General features: G+C 47.5%; 1 protein-coding gene across 1 annotated transcript in view; it reads right to left on the minus strand.

Annotated features, from left to right (window-relative positions):
* The window catches only part of AARSD1 (alanyl-tRNA synthetase domain containing 1), a 441,451-nt gene that overhangs the window by 383,838 nt on the left and 38,287 nt on the right, over positions 1-19,326 (minus strand). The window contains exon 2 of the mRNA XM_069634186.1: positions 4,868-4,981. Coding sequence (XP_069490287.1) covers positions 4,868-4,981 — 114 coding nt within the window. The remainder of the gene's footprint in view (positions 1-4,867; positions 4,982-19,326) is intronic.

Consider the following 19,326-nt stretch of genomic DNA (forward strand, 5'->3'; position numbering starts at 1 on the left):
GCAGAGCACAGAGGCCCACTCTGAGTGACATGGGGATGCTGGATGGTACACAGAAATCAGAGGGAGAAAATTCGAGCTGGAGAGACCCTGGAAGGCCTTGAGGAAGAAGGACGAGTACAGGGGAGGCTACAGTGTGGAGAGGGAACTGTACCTCCAGGGAGCCAAACCAGGGGCAGCTGGGGTTGCCTGGTGGTGCCCACACCAGAGCTCCTCCCCTTGGAAAAGCAGGCAAGCCCAAGCCTTTGAGGGGCAGATGGCGAGACCCTGACCTCATCAAGCATCCCCTTGAAATCCCTGGCATTTGTATATGTTATACTGTCTTTGCTTTGTCCTCACTGTCTTCCCCTGTAGCCCGATTCTGCACAAGTCCCCGCTCAAGCTTTCTCTTGCATTTCCAGGTTGCGTTGAAAAGCGTGGGTGTTGCCTAGCAACGGTACATTTCAGACCACCCGCTTTTCTTCCCTTTCGGTATAATTTCCTGGTGTCTCATGGTCTTGTCTGTCTCATCTCCCTGCCATCTCAGTCATCCAATCTCCCAAAGTCGCCAGAGTGCCAAAAGGGGGAGCTAGCAAAGTGGGAGCAAAATCAGAATGAAGGATTATGGGAATGGAAGTCCAAAGACATTTATTTTTTTAATTTTTAGAGTGGGTCCGAGCCCGACTGAGGGAGACCCATCTGTAAAATTTGGAGGGGGTCCATCTGTGAATTTTGGAGGGGGTCCAAGCCTGACTGAGGTGGACCACTGGAGAAAACCAAGAAAGAAGCGCACACAGCCGGTGAGTTGGCAAGCAACCTGAGCGACCGGTGTGTTAAAGATTGAAGTGGCAGACCTGTGAATGAATGTTAGGAATCACGGTTCTACACAGTCTGGATTTAAAATACCTGTGGAAAGAAATTTGCCCGCACCTCCGACATCCAAAAAGAAATCCTTGGAACTTAATTTTTCACGCTTTGGACGTCACGCTAGGCTGCAACATCGAGCTCCGTTTCTCGCTTGTTACCGGTTGCCCTGGCAACGAGGAGAATGCTTCTGGCGCAGACACGCTGCCGTCAACACGACACGTGACTATGGCACGTGACGCACACAGAATAAAGCCTGCCCCCAGACTACGGCACAACACTTCTGATTTAAGAGTTTGGAACCGCCTCGTACTTCTTGGAATCCTCGTTTTCTGGACCTGTGTTTTGCCTTTTTTCAATTCCTCCTTGACCTTGCCTTTTGTCTACCTGCTTCTGTCGAACCCCGTTTCCTTACTACATCCTTGCTGCTGTTTGTCTTGCTTACTGAACTTCCCGCTCTGCATACTGGACTGCCTCTGCTTTGTTATTCTGCTTTACTTAGCCTGCACGTGGCCAACCCGCTCTGCATACTGGACTGCCTCTGCTTTGTGATTCTGCCTTACATAGCCTGCACGTTGCCAACCTGTTCTGCATACTGGACTGCCTCTGCCTTGCAATTTGGCTTTCTACTGCCTGCACATGACAATACCCATCTACCCTAAGAAGTTTGTTCATCTGCCTGACCCTGCCACCATCTTGTCTGTAGAAAGACCTACCTGTCTGGATTCTCGGAATAGTTCGAAGGGGAACTCCTCAAACTCCACTGCGTTGAATCTCAGAGACTAGAGACTCTCCTTGTTCTAGGCGTCCTCGTGCCGTCGGGATAGGACCTGGGACCTTGGATCTGGATCCTTAAAACTGGGACCACCGACAAACTACGAAACACTGAATGGTAAGAACCATTTCTCCTTTCATGTATTAGTACTCTAGCACTCCCTCTCGCATAGATTCCTCATTAGACTCTTGTTTTGTTCTTGTATTGATTGGCTTAGGAATCCCTGGGCTACTGAGGAAATCTTCACTACGCTTCTGTCTGGACTCTCGGAATAGTTCGAAGGGGAACTCCTCAAACTCCACTGCGTTGAATCTCAGAGACTAGAGACTCTTCTTGTTCTAGGCATCCTCGTGCAGTCGGGGTAGCCTTTGGACATTGGATTGTTGGAACTTCTAGGCGTCCTCGTGCCGTCGGGATAGGACCTGGGACCTTGGACCTGGATCCTTAAAACTGGGACCACCAACAAACTACGAAACACTGAATGATAAGAACCATTTCTCCTTTCATGTATTAAACTCTAGCACTCCCTCTCGCATAGATTCCTCATTAGACTCTTGTTTTGTTCTTGTATTGATTGGCTTAGGAATCCCGGGCTACTGAGGAAATCTTCACTACGCTTCTGCAATATCAACGCAGAGTACCACCGTTCAGGTTGGTGTAGTTGGTATTCTGTTCCTTTCGTTTATACAAGATTACAACAGTACTGATCTTGGTATTTTCTCTATTGCTCCCAGTTGGTGCCATCGGGTGTATGTGTCTCCTCTTCCAACTATTTGATCCTTCTGTCTGTAGCCTTACACAGCAGAGGGTTACAATTGTGGGGAGAATTCTTCAGCGACTCCGGTGTCTTCTGCTATCGTGCTCCTACCGGCCTTGTTACCTGGTGGTGAGTTCTAACAATGAACTTTGAAGTAAAAATATAGCTGTGAAATCAGCGGTACTGAGTAACGGAGTGGTCCAGTGAAAGGAAGTAGCCCACTCGAAAGTCTCTGTGAAAGGTGCGCTGTTTGTAACGAGAAAACAAATTAACAGTTAGTCGAAGTGGTCCTGCAGAGGTCTGTAAAGCAAGCCATGCACATTCGAAAGTCTTCGACATCTGAAATGGTCTGAGCCCGACTGAGGGAGACCCCAAGTCTAATAAGCTTGGGGAAGGGAGCCCCCTTGTAAGAAGTCTTGTTGAACATTGTTTGAAGAGGTCTGAGCCCGAGAGAGGGGGACCAACATGAACTTTTGTGCTTTAAAAGGCCCGAGCCCAACAGAGAAAGACCTATCTGAACTTTGTATTTTGAAACGGTCTGAGCCCGACTGAGGGAAACCGCCGTGAACTTTGTGTTTTGAGACGGTCCGAGCCCGACTAAGGGGTACCAGTGTGAACCTTTTGTTGAACTATATGTTGAAGCTGGAAAGAAAGACTTTAGAGTAGAAAGCCAGGCAGACCTCGTTCCACGTTTTGAACTGCATTTAATTTTGAAGAACCTGAGCCAGAGTGTGTCATCCTGTCTACGGGTGCCGCCTTTCCCTGTCTTATTCAACGTGGGTAGGAGAGCTGACTCAGCCACATTGATTTTTTTTATAGATTTACACATTATTCCTTTTAGATGCACATTTTTCCCACACACATTTTGTTACATTGGAGTAAGGGATGGCATTAGGTTTTGTTAGTATAGGCCATCTTGTTTTGACAGACTTCACTAGGACTGTTTTATTTATTATTTGATGGTCAAGCATGCTCCCATCCTAGACGTAGGTGTCATGCACCGCAGGTGGAATTGGTCCCTGTGGCGGCGGTGGTGAAGCATAGCAATGGTGATTTCAAGTTCCCTCAAGATGGCGCCACAGTCTCTGGAACACATTGCAGCCTCAGTGATGCTTCTTCAGCTAGCTCCGCCCACTGTGCATGCCAGAGCTGCATATCTGCGAGCTGGACTTCAGCAGCAGCACGTCGCTACTCCCATAGTCAGACGCTTGTGAGTAGACTCTAGGAACTCCCTGGCATTTGTATATGTTATACTGTCTTTGCTTTGTCCGCTGATCACTGTCTTCCCCTGTAGCCCGACGCTGCCCAAGACCCGGCTCAAGCTTTCACTTGAATTTCCAGGTCGCATTGAGAAGCGTGGGTGTTGCCTAGGAGCGGTATGTTTCAGACCACCCGCTTTTCTTCCCTTTCGGTATAATTTCCTGGTGTCTCATGGTCTTGTCTGTCTCATCTCACCAGCCATCTCAGTCATCCAACATCCCTCCAATCCAGTGCGGCTGCAGCCATCTGTCTCCCGAACACAGCGAACAGTTGATCCCTCCGTCTCCATTTCCCTGCAGTTTCTCTGCACTTCACTCAGCAGCACCGAGGTAGGTTTCTTTCACATTCTTAGCATTCCTGGCAATACCAGCTTTGGTACTATGTATTTACATCTTGGTCCTTTACCCTCCTAGACCTGGAAATTCCCTTCCTGGTTCCGGACACAGAGAACAAGGTCTGCTGCCAGAGACAGAGGTGCCACACTTGCCTCAGGGTAATTCTCCCTTGCTTACCTGTTTCTTTCTTTTCCATTCCCAGAAAGTTAGTAACCCCTCTCCTCTTTCTACAATCTTCAGAGTAGCCACGGGATAAAACAGCACCAGGCAAAGAAGAGACCACAAGACGTCTCGGCCTTTCGCGAATCCAACCTGTGACGAAGACAACGCTCCATCAGGGTTTTCTTCCCCAGAGGGTTTCCCTGGGGACTCGGTTCTCTCTCTCCGTGACCACAGCGGTGGAGAGGGATCTCGGGGTCAGTAGGGGAATCTTGACATTCCACAAGCCGTGCATCTGATTCAGGTTATTGCAATTACCTGTTTTGCTTGCATGCGCAGGCACTATCCTCATGCTATTGTCATAGTTATCACAGTAGAGTAGGGCAAGTTAGGCATTGTTCCAACCCCTTTTCCGAGAACAATAAAGATTTTCCAAGCGTATCTTTTGTGCCTGTCTTGCTTTTGATACCATGCTTCCGTTACAGTAGTTTGTAGGTTTGTGAAGGTGTTGATGAACCAAGCTGCACCGTCAATGGACAAGCGTGTGAGTGTGTGTTAGGATGTGCATGCACATGTGCTGCCCCCCATGGACTGTCCATGGCGGTGTTGGTTGGATATGTTCCCTCTCTCTGTGCTGTGACTGAGGTCCTCTGCAGAGCAATACCTGTAGGATTTGCCATTGCATGTGTAACATGTATCGTCTGCCGACATCCAATGCGCATGCTTTAGAGATGAACTTGCCTGAACACCATGCGATCGTCTTCAATATCAACCTTCACATCTGTGCTCTCTTCCACGCAGAATTCCATATGCACGTATTTCATGCGGTCAAACCACAGTGTCTTTGCATGTTGCCTAAAACAAAGGAGGAAGAAAATAAATCCACAATAGAAATTGAAACAGAAAAAGAGGTCTAGCAAAAGAGGAAAACATAGAGATTCTAGATTGTGTTGCATATCTAAATACCTGTTGAACGTAAACGAAAGAATTCATGGGTTCATGTTAAATGATGAATAAATGTAAGCTTTCACTATCAACATAAAAGCTTGTATTTAACATTCTTGTTACAGTCTAGCAGTGACATTACTGTTCATTTATAGTAAGCCAATAACCTCACTACTCTTAATGTAATAACATATTGCATTATATTTCAGTATCACAATGCCTGTTGCTTCAGCATTCAAGCGGCCAATGCAGCATTTAAACCCATGACTAGCTTCCAGATGCACTTCTTTTTTTTACTGTTTTTTTGTTTTGCTGTTGTTTCATGGCCAACCCCTGGCATTTCACATGACATTTAATACATATAGACAATAAAATAATTATTTGATAAATCATGAATTAAGAACATCAACATTACTAAAATAGTACAAATGTAAAAAAAAGATTAATAGAACACATACACATTTCTTTAAAACCAGTCAATACAAAATCACCAAAACGATCATTTAAATTGTTTCCCTAAATAAATGTGAATATTTTCTAAAACTATCAATTTAAATCTTTCCAAAATGTTTCAAATAAAACTGAAGAGATGGCTAAAACGTGGGGAATGGGACCCCCACAAAGAGAAAGACAGGCTTGAACCAGCGGAGCGAAGCCTGTACTGAACTGTGGTAAAGCGAAAGTTAAGTGTGAAGGACAGAACGGGGAAGGGGAACCCACACAAAGAGAAAGACAAGCCCGAGTCCGGTGAAGGGAAGCCTGTACTGAACTGTGATGAAGTGAAGAGTTGAATGTGAAAAGAGAGGCAGGCTCGAGCCCGGCAGAGGGAAGCTAGTGTTGAATAGTGGCAAAGTGAAAGCCAAGAGAAGAACTGTGTATTTATGGTATGGCAGACAACGCCTAAAGAATTGGTAAGACTGTCAAAAGCTTGAAGCCTACGCCTGAACTGCTGAATTGTACCAGCAAGCCACAGTGTGCAAGACGGATAGAACTGTGCCATCCACCTATCCTTTTTAAGAAACTCTCGAGACCTCATACATCTGAACGTGGGGAAGGGAGTTGTTACCTAAGCCCTTCTGACATTTCTTTTAAGACACTATTTTTCCTTTTTGTATTCCCTTTACACATATGTTATTTGAGAAGAAGGGCAAGGTTAGGTTTTCTTAGTATAGGCCCTTTTACTTTGACTAGACTGACTTGGACCCATTTGTTGTTTGTTTTATGGTTGAGATTACTCCCATTTTAGAGATAGGGCCAGTTAGGAATTTCACCAACCCCAATAAAGTACAAAATAAAGGTTTTCAAAAAGTGCATCTATTGTGTCTGTGTCTACTGTTGATACCATGCCTTCCTTACACCACCCCTTCCAGAATGCTGATGTCTGTCAGGTTTTCAGCACTTTCAGTGCAACAAACCCTTAATGGATAGGATTGTCTAACCTCAGCGCTAAAGCCTGCCTGTGGATACAAATCTGTGATCTTTCGGCCTGCCGCAGGTGTTACAGTCACTGCATTAGATTGTTTTAACAGCAAGGAGGCATGGGGGGGGGGGGTTCTACTGCCTTTTCTAGATTTTGGAAACTGTATCTGCTCTTTTTTCAGACCCAAATCATTATGAATTGTCTGTACCAATGCGTCTTCTATCACATCAGTGTCAGTAGTAAACGAGCCAACTGACGGAAGACATTCTTGCAATGGTACAGACACTTCATGCTCATCTTGTGATCTAATTCGCCCCTGTTTGGTCGTCAATTTCTGTGTTCACACCAGCCCTTTACTAGAAGCCCTTTGATTTTTATTTCAAGTTATTGCAGTGGGACATCGTCTATGATAGTCCCACTAGCGTGAACTACTTATGGAGAGCTCAAAGGCACAAGTGCGGCAGTCACTCTCTACTTCTCAAAAAACAATTTGTATAATGAAAATTAATTACTTTCTTGAGAGCTCAAAGGCAGAGGGCCAATAGTCACTCTCTACCTCTCATAAAACCAATGATTTCCTGAAAATGAATGACTTTTTCAGAGCTCAAAGGCACAAGGCCAACAGTCAGTCTCTACTTCACCCAAAGAGTACTGTAAATGAGTATTTTCCAAAACAATCAGAACAATTATCCCGTATATTAAGAATAAAGAGAGCTCAAAGGCACTTGGCACACAGTCACTCTTTAAATACCAGGAAAAGTACTGCTAGCTAGCAGACAGCATGGACTATGATCAAAAAGATGCCGATTTTAATACCAGCATAGAACCGGTCTCAAATAAACATTTATACCAATTTTGGTTTGATTTCTGTTTGTTGTCGTCCTTGTGGGATGTTATTTAGGTTTACTGGAATTTGTAGGGAGCTCAAAGGCTCTAGGCCCAGTCACTCTCGATTGCACCCACAGGCCACACTCACGATTTTCACCAGCTGTACTCAAGAAATGGAAAAGAGGAACAAATACCCTTTCCGTTTTCCTGAGGTGGCTCTGTGCGAGTACAAAGGGGAATCGGGGTAAATGCTCAGCGCACAATTCCTCTGGAGACTACATGGTCTTTAACTCTTTCAAAGGTGGTCAATCTATAGTTTTTATTATTTCCAAGAAAGCACAGCAAGTATGAATATAAATACGAGGGAGTTTCAAGAGCGGGCTTCAAAAGAGAAAACCCCCAAAAGACTCTCTCCCTCTCACAGTTCCCATAGTTCTCTCGGCTCAATACCACAAACACTGGAATAGGGTGAGCACACATATACGTGGGTGCCTTGCAGGCTAGCCATACAGGCTATGTCGCTGGATTAAGGTCAAAGGACAAAGAATATTCACAAAGACGGTCCGTGTGGCAGTTGCCGCCGGGACCCTGGAAAGCACAGACATGTGTGTCCTGACTCAGTGATTGTGTGCGTGTGTGTGCGAGTACAGGGCGGCCCGAGGCACGGGCTCGCCCATCACATTGGCGCCGAGGATGGGATCCAACGGAGGGAGCAGTTTGACACGCGCGAGTGTGTCAATCACCAGCATTTTCTTCATTGCGCATCCCGAACCCGACGCGAGCGATGGCGGCCATGTTATTTTCAGCGCGTAAGGCAGTAGCGGCCCGCGAGGGCACTCGTGCGCTTCCCGCGTGCTAAGGGATAACCAATTACCCAATTTTTTGAACTTCTGCAGTTCTCCAGCCCAGGAGGACTGCAGTGAAACCTGTGACCAGAGGTTCTTGGTGACAGGATGGTCATCTAAGTGCTGAGTGCCAGCCAGGTGCCTGGGAGGATCATCACCACAGCACTGAATCACCACAGCTCATACAGCCAGGTATGTCAACATCTGTCTAAGTCAGGTTTGTGGCCTCCAACCCCGTTCTGAGGTGCCTGTGCGACCTGTGAAGATGGCGGGCAGTGATGGAGAAGCACCTGCAGCGCAGATGGGGGTGCGCAGACAACATGGTTCGTTACTGCCAATGCAGGAATTTGACACTTCGGGCCCACCTTCAAAATTGGGCCCAAAATGGTTACTGTGGATAAAAAAATTTGACATGTATTTCACAGCAACCGGAGAGACCAATGATGACGCAAAAAGAGCGACACTGCTCTACTCAGCAGGGATGGACGTTCTCCGCATTTATGAGTCTCTAAAGCAGAAAGTGGTGACGTATGGAGCTGTTAAAACGGCTCTTAAGAACTATTTTATTACGTTATCTAATGTGGACTTCGACAGATTTCTCTTTTGTGGCGAGAACCAGCGTGAGGAGGAATCCCTTGACCAGTTCTGCGCACGTCTGCAGCAGATGGCTGCCACCTGCAGGTGGGACAATGAAGAGGTTATGGTCCGCAACCAAGTGATCCAAGGTTGCAGTTCGGGAAAGCTACGCAGACAGATACTGCGGGAGCCAGGGATGACTCTAACTCAAATATTAGACAGCGGCAGAGTATATGAGTTGGCTGAGATGAGGGATGCAAAGATGGACGCAGCCGTACGCCCTGGCAAGTCTGAAGAGGCGTTTGCAGTGGGGAAGCAAGCTTCGTCGAAAGCTTGCTGGGGCCAGAAACGCCAGGAGGCGGCTCCAGCGCATGGATCTGCGACTGTTTGCCAGTACTGTGGGTATGATCTGCCTCACTCCGATGACTGTCCCGCCAAATCAAGGGTCTGCGGTAGGTGCAACGGTCCTGGTCACTATGCCAGGATGTGTCGCGCTGCTGCACCGGTAACCACACACCGAGGGCCGGCGACATTGGAACAAGATGCTCAAAGACTCAACATCGCAGAAGAAGAGGAAGAGGAAGTATAAATCTTCTTAATTTCGAATCTTGTGACAGGAGTACGGAAAAGGAGGCAGCCTACGTGTGTTGTAGACATTCAAGGTGCTCCCACACAGGTACTGATAGACACAGGGGCCTCTGTTTGTGTGCTTGCAACCGACCACTACAAGGCAATCCCGGGGCCGCTACCGTTGGACAAGTCAAAGGCAAAGATTTTCACTTTTGGGGGCGACACCCCGCTACCCATTCAAGGGGTGTTTGTGGCACCCGTTACCAGGGGGACCAAGACCATCAAGGCCCGATTTTTTGTCACCGACATCAGCCCACACTCACTGCTCAGCTGGGCTGCGTTGGAGGCGTTGGACATTGTGCACTTTGCTCTCGAGGTTTACCAGGTGGACATAGATCAACTACTGGTCAAGTTTTCTGGCATCTTTCAGGGAGTGGGCAAGTTGAAGGCTCCCCCAGTGCGTCTACACATTGATGATACCATCCGGCGTACCGCCCTCAAACCTCGACGCATTCCGTTCCATCTCAGGGAGCAAGTGGAGAAGGAACTTCAACTACTAGTCGAAATGGACATCATAGAGAGGGTGGAGGGGCCGACACTCTGGGTATCGCCCATTGTAGTGGTGCCAAAGCCGAAGCAGCCAGGTGCTGTCCGCATCTGTGTGGACATGCATCTCCCGAACGCTGCCATTAAACAAGAAAGGCACATAACACCGACGCTCAATGACATTGTTGGGGAACTACAAGGGGCCAGAGTGTTCTCGAAGTTGGATCTGAGGTCGGGCTACCACCAGCTAGAGCTCCAACCAGATTCGAGATATATTACGACATTTACCACACACGAGGGTCTCTATCAGTTTAAACGCCTGAGTTTTGGCATTTCATCTGCAGTGGAAGTTTTTCAAAATGCCATTAGGGGAGCGCTGGCTGGCCTGAAAGGGGTACTCAATATGAGTGATGACATTCTGGTTTTTGCTGAGTCCAAGACCGAGCATATGAAGAGACTGGAGTCCACTTTGCGTAGGTTGAGCGAGCTGGGCCTTACCTTGCACCGTGAAAAGTGCGAGTTTTTCAAAGACAGGATTGTTTTTTTGGTTTCATCTTCCATGCCAGCGGTGTTTCGCCAGACCCAGAAAAAGTCAAAGACATCCGCGAGGCGGCGGCGCCCCAGTCCCCCACGGAGGTACGTAGTTTCCTGGGAATGGTTAACTACTGCGGGCGGTTCATCAGGGGACTGGCGTCCCTGTCCGAGCCTCTCAGAGCATTGACCAAGAATGAGGCCACTTGGGTGTGGGACAAGAGAGAGCAGGAGGCCTTCCAAGAGATCAAAAGAGCCCTGTCCGATCGTGACACGGTGGCATATTTTGACCCCACTGCAGAATCAGAGATTGTTGTGGATGCTAGCCCGGTGGGACTGGGCGCTTTTCTTATGCAAGCCGACACTAGAGGTGACATGCGCCCCATCGCATATGCGAGTAAAGCTCTCACGGACACGGAAAAACGCTACTCGCAAATCGAGAGGGAGGCGTTTGCCATCCTTTGGGACTGCCGGCACTTTCGTCTCTATATTCTGGGCAAACCTGTAACGGTCGTGAAGGACCACAAGCCGCTCCTGCCCATCCTAGCGGGTGTGTCATCAAAGCCCCCCCCCCAAGGATAGAGCGCTGGATGCTTGCGCTCATCGAGTACTGGGTCAAGCTGGTATACCAACCAGGAACTAATAATCCTGCGGATTATCTCTCCCGCCACCCAAACTACGAGCGGGCAGAAGGTCCCAGCAAGATGGTGGATTGCCAGGAGTTGGTCCACCACATTGTGGAGAGCGTGATGCCTGTGGCTCTGTCCAGGGTAGTAGTGGCCGAGGAATCGTCTACGGACGAAGTGTTTCAAATCATCCAGGCTCCGGTGAAGAGTGACGATTGGAAAGAGGTGCTCCAGAACAACTCCAGCGGGAAGTGAGGGCTCAGAAGGACCTTCAGGTGCTCTGGAGGGTGAGGGGCGAACTCTCGATATCGGACGACGGTCTACTGCTGCGGGGAAGGCAGATTGTCATTCCACAAGCCCTGAGGAATTGCGTCCTGGAACTGGCACATACGGACATCAAGGGATCACCAAGACGAAGGCGCGGCTGAGACACAAAATATGGTTCCCTGATCTGGAAAGCCTAGTGGAATTGTACGTGAAGAGGTGCCTACCGTGCCAAGCAGCGAGCCCCGTAGAGAGGGCTCCGCCCATCAGCTCCATGGAAAGGAGTGAGAGGCCGTTGGACACCGTCCACGCTGATTTTGGATCGACGGGGAGGGGCATGTACTTTTTGGCAGTGGTTGACCAATGGTCGAGGTATCCGGAAGTGGAGGTGGTGGAGTCAACAGCGACCGACCACACCATTAGGGCGTTGGACAAAATGTTTGCGACTCATGGCTTCCCCGAAATTCTATGCTCGGACAATGGGCCCCCATTCACGGGGAGCCAGTTTGCGCAGTACTTGAAGGAAAAAGGCATCCAACACTGGAAAGTCTCGCCCCTCTGGCCTCGGGCGAATGGTGAAGCTGAAAGACTTATGCGGACTCTTAACAAAGTGTTCAGAATATCGGCAAATGGAGGGGGTGGCCTGCAGTAGAAATTGGTCGAGTTCTTGAGGGAATACAGAACCACGCCTCACCAGTCCACGGGGGGTCACCCCAGCCGAAGCTTTGTTTGGACGCTGTCCGAGAGGGTTGATCCCGGAGATTGAGGGCCGGGAGCCCGGGGTTATCGACAACGAGAAAGTCTGTGAGGAGCGAGCTGCACGCAATGTGAAAGAGAGTGCGAGGAGGGGCTTGCAAGATAAGGAGGTGGCCATGGGAGATTCTGTGTTAGTGCGGAATCGTAGACCTGAAGGGAAGCTGTCACTACCGTACGAACCCCAGCCGTGGACTGTTACCCATGTCAAGGGGGCCATGGTCACCGCGGCCAACGAACGAGGGACAGTCACCCGCAACCGATCCTTTTTGAAAAAAGTGGACGTCCCATGTGCGGAAGCCGACCCAGACGAAGGAGCCTCATCTGAAGCTGTGGCTGAGAACCCAGTAGTTGACTCGCCAATGGACGTGCCGCCGTGGGCTGATAGCCCCGTTGTGGCCTCCCAGAGCAGCAGCCGATATCCTGTGCGACATGATCGCAGACTGCCTGCTCGTCTCATGGACTACGTCCTGGACTCAGGAGACTGAGCCGACGTCAGAGTCAGGTCAGCGACCCACGTTGGGTCCAGTTATAGTTACCATGTTTAATGTGTTGATGCAAGTTTGTTTTGATTAAAGAAAAAAAGGGATGTGACGTCTTAAGTTGAAAGTACGCATGCAGGAGCTTTGTTTCGGGCCGCGCATGCGCATTTGGAATAAAGACGGTCTGTGCGGCAGTTGCCGCCGGGACCCTGGAAAGCACAGACGTATGTGTCCGGACTCAGTAATTGTGTGCGTGTGTGTGCGAGTACAGGGCGGCCCGAGGCACGGGGTCGCCCATCACAAAGTGTTCACCTTCTGGCCTATCGAGCTAATAGGAAATACTCCTGCTACCAGAATACCCAGCCCAATACCGTTCAAATGTTTAAAGAGTTACAGATAGTTAACCCCCTGCGAGACTTGCCGGAAAGATACTGAAATTAAGCATTAGTGTACAAGCTTCGATGTTTCCCTTTATTTTCCAGCAGCGAGCAGGAAGCAATGTCACAATACCACGTTGATTTTCTGCAAACGGCTGTAAACGGCTTTCCATCTAGTCTGCACCTCCAGCTCTCCACTGCCCAACACGGACCCAGGGCTTTAAGTCGGGTAAGAAATCGAGGGGGGGGGCTCTCATTTGGGGAGCGTGGCCTGTGGGAGGGCGTGGCCTAAAAAGTACACAAACCGTAATGTATGCACACAAATATATATAAATGTTATATATTTGTGTGCGCACCTTATGTGTACTTTGCAAGCCATCTTTTATTTTTTTTTATTTTTGTATTTTTTTCACTTTTTAAAAATACTTTTATTTTAACAGTCTAGAAAGTTTGCAGCCATCAGCAGTTCCAGTGCAATTTCAGGTGCAATTGGGAATTCTGAAATTTCAGTATAACTGTTAGTGTTTCGCACCTTGTAGGTAAAATACTTGCAGACTTTGGATAACACATGAGATGGAATCGCAAGCCATCTTTTATAAACATAGAAATATGTTACATATTGCTATGGTTACTCAAGCCATAGCAAGGTACACACACAAATATATAACATTTATATATATTTGTGTGCATACCTTACGGTTTGCGTAGTTTGCAGGCCATCTTTTTAAACATTTCGGGGTTTATTAAAGATGGCTTGAAAAGTACACAATTCAAGCCATCTTTTATAAACCACGAAATATGACGAGGAATCCCCAGGTTCGCCGAGGGTTAAAGATTCCTCGGCGACCTGGGGAAACAAAGGGACAGTAACTGCCTCTGGTAACTACTCGCACGAGGGGTCACCAGAGGCGGTTACTATGACTGACGGAAGTGGCAGCCAGTCACAGCGTTGCTGTGGCTAGCTGCCACTTCTGTCAGCTTGAATGACTTCATGGCGGGCGTATCTCCCATCGCGGCTGCAGCGGGATAATGTGTCCCGCCAATGTTGCGGTGGGACCGGGGGGCCCTGGCAGGGCCCCAGCTCAGTCTCACTTTTTTGAGACTGCCGGGGCTGGGCCCCGGCAGGCCGCGGCCCACTTAAAGCACTGCGACAGACCACACAGAACACTCTATCGCCACGCTTCTCGTGCGTATGGCGTTTTCTGAAGATGAATCTTGATAGCTGCTGCTGCAGGGACCGCCTCTTCAATGGGAACAGACAAAATATTCCAAGTTTCTCCAGGTAAGAATAGTGACAACACAGACCACTGTAGCACAGCAGTTCGTGCAGGTATGGCATTTTTAAAGGTGCGTCTTGGTAATTGCTGCTGCAGGAACTGCCCCTTCAAAGGGAACAGATAAAATACTCCAAGTTGCTCCAGGTAATAATAGTAACCGCACAGACCACTCTTGCGCCGTGCTTTACGCAGATATGGCTTTTTTGAAGGTGAGATGTGGTAGCTGCTGCTGCAGGGACCACCTCTTCTATGGGAACAGACAAAATATTCCAAGTTGGTCCAGGTAAGAATAGTGATCACACAGACACTGTACTCTGGCGCTTGTCCACTTACCTTTATAAAAATAAACAGGAAAGTAAAATGACATGTGCTATCAATGCCAGGATATTAGGCATTTACCCTAGACCTAGCAAATACAAACATGTCACTAAACTTATGGAACTTGCCTGTATACTTGCTAAACGTTGCCTGGCCATATCATGGAAAATAAAGCAAGGCCGAGGATACGAGGCTTTTCCGCAGGGACTTTGAGACATGGTCTGAAGCGGAAACAAAAGCATGGCTTGGCGCGATGCAGGCACACGATGAAGACCTTTCTACCAACTTTGAGGCCTGGAGAATTCTGACTATAGCGATGTTTCATCCTTCAGACGATAAACCGCCCTGAATCTCATTGTTAAACCTACCATTCTTAGCGAATAATTGAAGCTCTTAGGCTCCGCCCCCTTCCCCCAAGACAGACTGTGGCTATTCTCATTGACCAACTAAACTGCCAGACCCCAGCTATCACCTGATCTGGAACATCGCCAATGTGATTATGTTATGCATGCAAGCCTTTGTCATCTGTTTAATGATTAATGTTTAATATATTAACCACGGTTAGTTGTGGCAATTGCTTGCTAAATAGCACCCCTGGTCTCTTGCTGATAAATTGCCATTTGTATGCTTAACACATACTTTGCAGGCTGATAAGTGTCGCAACTGCATCAATAAACAATTCTTTTTTTTAAGTTAATGCAGGACATAAAAATCATGATCTGAGAGTTTGTTTTCAGCCTGTTTTACGGAACAGTAATAAGGTGAGAAAAGTGAGCAGTAGTTTGTATGCCTGTGACCCTTAAAAGTGGGTCAACTAAATGCCGCAATGCAAATGCTGTTCCGGAGACATTCTTCAAAGTTGCTAATTATTTGATGAAAAACAAATGCACTTTTACAGATGGGGCCATTGTGAAGGGAGCATTGACATGCCCTACTCCTTTTTTGTTACATGTGATTTTAACTAACAGAAAAATAACAAACACTCTTTTATCTAAACATGTTTAAAGAAATAAATACCAAATTTGTTTATTTTATATTTGGGGGGTCCACCTCCCAAATCCCCCATTTTGCTAATTATTTGATGAAAAACAAATGCACTTTTACAGATGTGGCCATTGTGAAGGGAGCATTGGCATGTCCTATTCCTTTTTTTATATAAAGAGCAAATGGTTACATGTGATTTTAACTAACAGAAAAACAACAAACACGCTTTTATCTTAATATTTTTAACGAAATACTGAATTTGTTTATTTTTTATTTGGGGGTCCACCCCCCAAACACCCATTTCCCTTTCTTTGTTTATAATCCACCCCAACCCCCTCCCTACCCGTTTTAAACTCTTACCCCCATATATATATATTTTAAAAAATTAGCTATTTGTTTTATAGTAAATGTTTAGATATACATGTTGGTCGCTATTTTCTATTCGTTAAAATCACTGCATACCAAGCAAATAAGCTGCCCAAAAGGATATTGCTACAAATTGTCATACTCATGGACATCACCATCCCAGTAGGTGTTGGGGTGGGCAATGAGGCAGAGAAGCAATTGCTGTATTTGACATGTTTTTTGCAATAAGTGAAATTCAGCCAGAAGGATTGCTTTATAAATTCTCGTTATACATTCCATATAAGCCACTTTGCTTACCATACAGAAACAAAAAAAAGACTACCATCAATGCCAAATTAGTATGGTTTTAAAAAACATACTGGGCCTCATTACAACATAGGCGCTCCCGTAATGAAGGGTGCCGGTACGGGACCGGCACCCTTCATTACGGGATGCCCTATTACGAGGTCCCCTTTCCGGGACCCGGTAAGGACGCCTGGTCAGACCAGACGTCCTTTGCGGGTCCCGCGAGGGGACCAGGGAGCTAATAACGGGCCTGTTATTAGCTCCCTCCCCAATCCCATTGAGCCCTATCGGGGCTCAAATGGGAATGGGGAGGGGTTCCTTCAAGGAGGAATTACCAGGTCCCCCAAAGTCGGAATGACCCGGTTATTCTTCATTGAAGGAACCCGGTACTGGGACCCGGTATGGAGGCAGCCATGCCCTTATTTAGGGCATGGCTACCTCCATACTCGTAATAAGGCCCACTGGCTTGTACATTCGAAGCCTCAATTGACAATGGGGGCATTACGAGTTAGGAGGTAACCATGCCGCTATTAGTGGCATGGCTACCCCCTTACCGGGTACCTGGTCCGGGTTCCTCGAATGATAAATTACCGGGCCATTCCAACCTTGGAGGGCCCGGTAATTCCTCATTCAAGGAACCCGGACCAGGTCCCTCCCCATTCCCATTCGAGCCCCCATAGGGCTCAATGGGAATGGGGAGCATGCTAACAACGGGCCCGTTATTAACGGGCCCGTTGTTAGCATGCTGGTATCCTCGCGGGACCCGCTAAGGCCACCTGGTAAAACCAGGCGTCCCTACCGGGCCCTGCAAAGAGACCACGTAATAGGGTGGTAGGGGGTTAACGGCTCCGGCACCTTTACCGGCACAGTTAACCCCTTACCACCCACCTCGTAATGAGGCCCAATATGTTTTCTATGGGAGTCATTACGAGTCGGGCGGTAGGGGATACCGGGCACCAGTAAGGAGACCGGTGCCGGTAATCCCCTACTGCCCGATTCCGATGTCCTCTAATGGGAACCGCAAGGGACGTGTGGTCAGACCACACATCCTTTACGGGTCCCGTTAGGGGACCAGGCTGCTAATTACGGGCCTGCCATTAGCAGGCTCGTAAAAAGCGACTTACCCATTCCCATTGAACCTTATGGGGGCTCAAATGGGAATGGTTGGTGCAATGGGGACTTACCGGTCGGCCAGGGTCGGACTAGACCGGTAAGTCCCCATTGCACCACACCAGACACGGGCACGGTATGGGATGCAGCAATGGAGCTAACAGCTCCATGGCTACCGCCCAGGTCGTAATACCCCCTTTGACTTTTTTTATACTTCAATAGAAGGAACAGAAAATCGCCATCATTAAAATTGAGATTTTTGGGGTAGATATTTTTAAGGATGGGAATAAGTGGTAGAAACCTCAACAGGAAGTGATACAACTATGTCCACCACTCTCCACTCCCCACCTACCCTAAGACTGGGTGATCTGCTACCCCGATTCCTCTCCTAGTTGCTTGTAGATCCCTTCCTGCCAAATTGCCGGCCTTGCCCCATTGTTAGCATGCCCGCTTTCCTCTATACCACTGTTACACTCACTGTATCCTTCCCCCAATAACTTGTAAGCATCTAGGTGCTCAACATGCAGGTTTGGATGGTGGCCAGGCATTCAATAAAACAATGAGCCTCATTACAAGTATAGCAGTGAGGCAAAAAGTGTCATTTAAGTGGCAGCAATTCTGTTACCGACACTTTACTACCACGCAGCACTGTGGGTTTTGGTGGTAAAGTGGAAGATATACCAATAGCAAAAAGCTGGAGCTAAATCATCCACCTACCAGCCAAAAATCATCAGAAGTATTGCAGTGGAATTACCACCAAGGTAATTCTGAAAAATGTCTTGAGGGGGTTCAGCAAACACATTTGCCAGTAATCCGGATTGTTAAAAATTAAATTAAGGAGTTAGAGTGCATAAACATACAGGCGTCTGTGTTAAATTATATTGTGGCATGGCTAATGAGAGGAGTACGCTGGGGAGTCTGCCTTTGTAATTGATTAGATTCCCTAATGCATCCATTACTCAATACATTCAATAATAATACCCTTTTCACCAACAAGGAACATCAAAATGAAATGTGCCTCGTCCCGATGAGATCATCTGATATGCTCTGTCGTTGGCAGCAGGATGGCAATCCATGATAAACAGGTGTTTGCTAATGACATTTATTTTTATGAAAAGTACACCCATGAGAACACTGGAAACCACTACTGTGCGTATTACAGTAGGGATTTAATAAAAACAGAACCTCGTTAGCACTTACGGAAAGAAAATTGAGAATCTTGATTAATATGTTTGCACAACAAAAGAGGAGCGTTCATTAACATTTCCAAATGGACACAGGAGAGCTGAGTGTTTCAGATATTACAGAGGTCGTCAACAGAAACAAATTGTTTCTCTAATTAGGATGTTGATATGTATATCACATACAACTGCAGCACTGCCGACCGAACTGCGCCTCTACGAGGTGCAAATAAAATGAGTGAATGTAGCAAAACCCATTTTATTAAAAACAGGATGTGAACCCTAATCTAACAAAATAAACAGGGGTCCTCATTACACGGAAGGTGGTAGCCATGGCGCTGTTAGCGCCATGGCTACCCCCTTACCGCCGTCGGAGGCCGGGTTCCCGGAATAGGGACTTACCGGCCTACTCCGACGTTTGCGGACCGGTAAGTCCCCATTCTGGGAACCATTCCCCATTCCCATTTGAGCCCCAATAGGGCTCAATGGGAATGGGGAAGGAGCAAATAACGGTACTGCAATTTGCGGTACCGTTATTTAAACTGAAGTCCCTCAGCGGGTCCTGTCCTTAACGTGTGGTCTGACCTCGTAGTAAGGCGGTGGGGATTACCGCACCGGTGCCCTTAAGGTGCCGGTAATCCCCTACCGCCTTCCGTGTAATGAGGCCCAGGGTCTTCAATGCTTTGTGGGAAGTCCGAAGTAGTATTTATACAACAAATTTCTACAGTTACAGTTCAATACATTCCAGAGTTGGAGGGCAAGAACATAGAATCTCTGTTTACTCCTAGTTTTATTGTTGTACCTTTGCAGCCACAACAGAATTTGATTCTCAGACCGAAAAGTATGGGAAAGTTTGTAACAATCTTTCTTTTTAACAGGATAGAGGGGTGCAAGTCCATGCAGACACCTGAACACC

Source organism: Ambystoma mexicanum, chromosome 13 (genome assembly GCF_040938575.1).
Source record: "Ambystoma mexicanum isolate Mex_15411 chromosome 13, UKY_AmexF1_1, whole genome shotgun sequence".
NCBI lineage: Eukaryota > Metazoa > Chordata > Amphibia > Caudata > Ambystomatidae > Ambystoma > Ambystoma mexicanum.